Here is a 6,000-nt window from a genome sequence, read left to right as displayed (position 1 = left end):
ATTGCAATTTTAGTATTTTCAAATGGAGATGATACAAAAAAATAAATCATTTTCACCTTAGCACAGTTCAAAGCCCCGCCCACTTCTCTTTGCATTGTCACATGATCAGTCTGAGCATAACACCAAGTACTGTATCCTACAAAACGCTTATCGCACGTATAATTGCCATTCTCACTACATTTGATCTTCAAAACTGAACAGCCTAAACAAATTTGGCTCTATATGTTGTGTATGTGATTTATGTTACGGACGTTTAGTATAGCATTCCTGACTATGGACATGAATTTAAAATGGACCCTTACTGTAGGTATAAAAATAAAAAAAGACAGAAACGTATTTAGAAAAAGGGCAAGAAGCTCATTTTAACAGCATAGTATTTTCCTGCATACTATTAGGCGCTGCCGAAATGGTATAACTATAATTAATATTTATCCTGCAGATAAGAAATCTGATAGCATGTAGAAGCACACAAGAACAGTAATGAGTATATCGACCGACTGACTCACCAACCACCCACCAGGAGGACAAGCTAAACATTTTAAGTACTATTTTGGAAAAGTTATTCATTAATTATCACCGTGAATATTTTATCATCATCATTTAGATTAAGTAGTAGTAATTAGTAGAGACAACAATATTGTAACACATTTGAGATATTTCCTGTAGATGTTGATTATAGTGTTACTGCCCTCAACTTGAAAGTGGTACTGCCCTCAATGTTAAAGTCATACTGCCCTCAATGTTCACATAGCTTAAATTATACTGTAACAATCATTGACTTTCTTAATTATCTATACATATTTGGTACATCATTAGAAAAAAATCAAACATTGTGCTTCAACTGACCTTTGACCTTGATGCACTGGTCACTCGCGAGTCTCTCAACATTATTAAAACATTAGGTAGGAAATACTTACTTTTATAATATAAACATTATTTACACATCTTTAAAGATAAATCATGCTGTGTTTAGAAACAATCAGTCTCTGAAATAAGCACCATAGTAATCACCAAGCTCTCTGTTGCAGCTGTCTCTTGCAGCTCTCTGTTGCAGGTGTCTTGTTGCAGCTCTCTATTACAGCTATCTGTTAAAACTTTCTGCTGCAGCTGTCTCTTGCAGTTCTCGGTTACAGTTGTCTGTTGCAGCTCTCTACTGCAACTGTCTCTAGCAGCTCTCTCTTGCAGCTGTCTCTTGCATCATTGATAGAAAATGACAACAGAGTGTAATTGCTCTTCTTGAATCTTACAATAGTAACTGTTTTTTTTTGGAACAATGACACACTGACAATGACATTCCATTATCATCACTTTGTCAAACTTATTTTGCAACCATTCCAAACTTCAAAACTTTCTTCAAACAATAACAAACAGCCAAGATAATTTTGCCAATATTTTGAAGCCCTCTTTAGGAACAAAGGCACAACATAATTATCTTTACCAATAACTATGACAATCTTCGTAACTTTCTTGTAACAAAATTGTACTAAACATTGACACCCTCTTTTGCCAAAACAGAGCAACAGACAGAATAACATACAGACTGCTGCCCTGTTCCTTTACTACAAGTTTTTAATTATCTTTTTGCAATGATGGCACAACCCAATGACATTTGTTCCTTCAATGTGACTTTGGAAATCCCTTTTGCAATGATGGCACAACCCAATGACATTTGTTCCTTCAATGTGACTTTGGAAATCCCTTTTGCAATGATGGCAAAACACAATGATGGCACAACCCAATGACATTTGTTCCTTCAATGTGACTTTGGAAATCCCTTTTGCAATGATGGCAAAACACAATGATGGCACAACCCAATGACATTTGTTCCTTCAATGTGACTTTGGAAATCCCTTTTGCAATGATGGCACGACACAATGACATTTGTTCCTTCACTGTGACTTTGGAAATCCCTTTTGCAATGATGGCAAAACACAATGATGGCACAACCCAATGACATTTGTTCCTTCAATGTGACTTTGGAAATCCCTTTTGCAATGATGGCACGACACAATGACATTTGTTCCTTCACTGTAACGTTGGAACTCTCTTTCGCAATGATGGCACAAACTTTGTCACTGAAGAGCATTCATATTCAAGACATTTTTCAAGTTATTTTTTAAATATTATTTTTTATATTAGTAAGGTAAAAATAATGCTAGCAGGATGGATGCATTATTAGCTTGTTGTTGTATCACATTGATCTACTGGTTTAAAATTCATATTGTACTGACCTGAAATAAAACAAATGAAACAAAATTGTGAAAATCTAAACAAGATCTGTGCAACAATATATGTAAATTAAAAAACTCCATAGGCCTACATTGAAGAAATTTCAATTCAATTTCATAAACATCTTAGATAATGATGACATAACAAAATATACAAATGCAAAGAAAAAAATAAATAGTAGAACTATTATTATCATGGTCACTAGATAGAAGTTGATACTTGTTTTAATAGGACTCAGAAAAAAAGAAAGGTAACAAACAAAATTCAAGAAAAAAAATAACAATGAAATAACTCAGAAACTGAGTGAAGTACTTGAAGACGCATGTTGATATTTTGGCCCACATTGAAATAATAAAAATAAAATATTTTTTTATTTGTGAAGTTATTAAAGAACCAATTTTCTTGAATTTCAATAGGCATATTCTGCAAGGATATACCTATTTACACCGAAAAACTTAATAACTTGTATTGTAGATGCTATCATGCTAACAAGCAAACAAATAAAGGAAGTACTATACTTGACCAAGTAATAATTTATGTTCTTACATATGGGCAATGGTAGGCCATAAAATACTGAAAACTAAATTGTATACCATTTATTTCATTCCAAATAAGGGGATTGATAATAAAGAAATATACTTACTTTGTTGCGTTAAAGATTGCATACCCTGTTCCCGACATTCAGATGCCCTATGACCTTGTAAGCCACAGTTATAACATGTCAGTTTCTTAGTACTGACCATTCCAGGATTGCTTAAATGTCCATGATGGGCTGCAGCCGGTCCAGGCCTATGTCCAGCTATACCCATACCAACATACATAGTTCCATGCTGGTGCATAAGTCCATAGTGGCCGTTTCCGTATGCGGTCAACTCGCCGGGTAAATTATTTTGGAATGGTGGCGGAGGAACGTTACTGTACCGCGGACTGCTTGGTATTCCTTGGTTCAATATACTATTTGGTGGTATCATTCCACCTTGGTGGTAATAGTTATTAAAATTCTGGTACGTGACAGCACCCTGCGGTACATAACTGTTATAGGGAACGTGAAGATTACTGTGTGGAGGGACGTTAGCGCATGGCATGGTAGAGTTACACGTTGTACATGCAAGTACAGAGTTTGCACCATAAGTAGGCTGATTGTTATTGTATGTAACACCTAACGTACTTTCATTGCTATATGTGCTATTATTTCCAAGTGCCAGAACAGGTGCAGTTGTCGTTGAGAACGTCACCGTCGTCGGAGCGATATAAGTCTCTGAGCTTGCCCGATTCTGATGCTGACTACTCGTTGGGTAAGCGTTTTGAGACGAAAGAGAAGAATACATTGTCCGTGCAACGCAGTACGGTGTATTTTCCATTGGCATATTTGAGCCGACCGCACCTGATACCATTTGCTGCTGCATGTCGCTGGTCCGCCCACAAGGCGACGCGAGTGAAATTGGCACATTTCCAAACGTAATATCCACCCTGTTTACATGCCCGGAATTAGTCACACATCCAACTGGTGGCCCACGATTTAGTCCTTCCGTATAACATGGGTATCTTGTATCTTCTATCACTAAAGATGCAGGATTCAGTCTATACTCCATGTTATTACTATAAACAGGTATTTTGTTATTAACAAGTTTTCCTTGAGCACAATCCATTGGTTTTTTACACTCAGTTAATTTACTAAATGTCTGTCCACTGTTTGAGTCCGGACTAACCATGTTCATTTTGAGCACATTTTCATCGTTAACAGGGGCATTCAAGGTGTGTTGTATAGGGCTCAACTGTGGGCTAGCACCTGGGGAGACATTAGTAGTGGTTAGGTCGGGTGTTTGCAAAGTTCCTATATTGTGTTCTGGTGCATGTCCAGTGGTTATATCATTGGTGGTGGAAACGATAGACACACTGCAAGCTAAACTGGTTTCTTGTACTGAATGCTCACTTCCTTCCGAGTCTAGTAAGTACAAACAGGCAATAAAAACAAGTTTACAAAATAATTATTATGGTAGAGCACTATTTGAGGGGAATTGAATTGCTCCTACCTGGGCGAGTTAAATATCATACCCCTACACTGGGACACTTAATGAGGAAAAGAAATTTATATTTGAACACACGAGGGACACTTTGTTAGGTCGTGAAGGTTTCCCTTTAATAGGGGTTCTAATCTAAACTGTTAAAAACATATTAATTTGTTAAATTTTGTCAGTAAAAACATTTTCAAAAGTTTACTTGCAGTTATTGCAGTTTTAATCAAATTCTGGAATTTGACCAAATTGACCAAAATGTAAAAATTACAAAACATTACCCCTTTCATTTTCATCAGAGCTGGAAGAGCTGGCATCTGAACTTGTAGGCTCACATGTTTGGTGCATCAGTAGTTGTGGGTACTCCATTGCCGGATGTACAGGGCTGTAGTATATTCTGTTTGGCCCTCCTCCTCCTCCTCCTACTTGATAGTATGGTGGCATGGATTGCGAAAGTCCATTCAATTCAGAAAAGCCATTTTTTCTGGAAGAAAACAGTATACTTAATAAAACTAACTATGCTATTCAGTATAACCTTGTTTGTTTGTTATTATATCTTTATACTGGGTAACCTCTTCAGGTAAAGACTGGTCTCCCAGAGGGCCCAGTTGGTGATCAGTGGCTGTGATGTACAAGTACACCAGGGTAACTCCCTACTTGTCTCGAAAGCTAGATGTGTACACTGGACCTATGGTTTATAGTCCTTATTCGAGCAAGTGAGCGACCTTCTGATGATGTTATCGCTATGTAATTACGGTTCCACTGTCTCAACCACTCGGCTACTCACTCTCTTTGTTAAAAATGAATGAATGAAGGGCAACCTATGTTTTAACATTACCCCTATGCAGCAAAAATCTTTATTAAGTGCATACTTTGAGACACATAGGTATCCGCTTCTACTGTAGCATACTATATTTATAACTACTTTTCTTTTTTCTGTATATAAAAAAATTGTTATTCATCCATAAAATATAATACACATCATAAATAGTCAGTGACCTAGTTCTGTCCATAGGTTGAAAAATCTCAGTAAGTCATTTAACAAATATTACGTTCAGGGATGACATGTTAAAAACATATTTTCAAATGGAAAAAAAATTAATTTCTTAAAATATCATTTATTAATTTTTAATATGGAACCAATAAATGACTATGAATTTTCAAAGAAAATTAAATATTAAACTTACCTTAGTTGTTCTAATTGAGTCTTGATACGACCTTTGGCCCCAGTCACTATATCCCATGAGTCAATCTGTTGTTCACTTAACTTCAATACCTACAAAATGAGAAGACAACAAATAGTCTTGATTTCAAAGATAAAATGGTGAAAGAGAATATGAGATGATATGATAAAGATTATGATGATAATTATGATATTGATTATGAAGATGATTATGAAGATGATTATGATGATGACTATTATGCTGATGATTATTATGATAATGAAGATTATGATGATTATGATGATGATTGATATGATAATGATGATTATGATGATGATTATGATGAATATGATGATGATGATTATTATGATGATTATGATGATGATGATTATGATAATTATGAAGATGATGATGATTATAAATATGATTATATGATAATTATGACGATTATGATGATGATGATGATGATGATGATGATGATGATGATGATGATGATGATGATGATGATGATGATGATGAAACTATAAAAATCTTAATGTCGATATTGATACCTATTGTCTAAAAATGATAATAACATTCTACTGCCCTCTATA

The 6,000-nt window shown here is 35.3% G+C and overlaps 1 protein-coding gene across 1 annotated transcript in view; it reads right to left on the bottom strand.

The window, feature by feature from the left end:
• LOC140057115 (uncharacterized) overlaps positions 1 to 6,000 on the bottom strand; it is a 29,365-nt gene continuing 23,365 nt past the window's right edge. Inside the window, exons 11-14 of the mRNA XM_072102657.1 lie at positions 5,432 to 5,520; positions 4,526 to 4,728; positions 2,873 to 4,174; positions 1 to 2,231 (exon numbers count right to left, since the gene is read on the bottom strand). Of these exons, the coding sequence (XP_071958758.1) occupies positions 2,176 to 2,231; positions 2,873 to 4,174; positions 4,526 to 4,728; positions 5,432 to 5,520 (1,650 nt within the window). The 3' untranslated portion in view covers positions 1 to 2,175. The remainder of the gene's footprint in view (positions 2,232 to 2,872; positions 4,175 to 4,525; positions 4,729 to 5,431; positions 5,521 to 6,000) is intronic.

The sequence above is a fragment of the Antedon mediterranea genome, chromosome 8, assembly GCF_964355755.1.
Source record: "Antedon mediterranea chromosome 8, ecAntMedi1.1, whole genome shotgun sequence".
Lineage (NCBI taxonomy): Eukaryota > Metazoa > Echinodermata > Crinoidea > Comatulida > Antedonidae > Antedon > Antedon mediterranea.
Note: the sequence above shows the minus strand (reverse complement) of the source record. Positions and strands in the feature narration are given on the sequence as shown.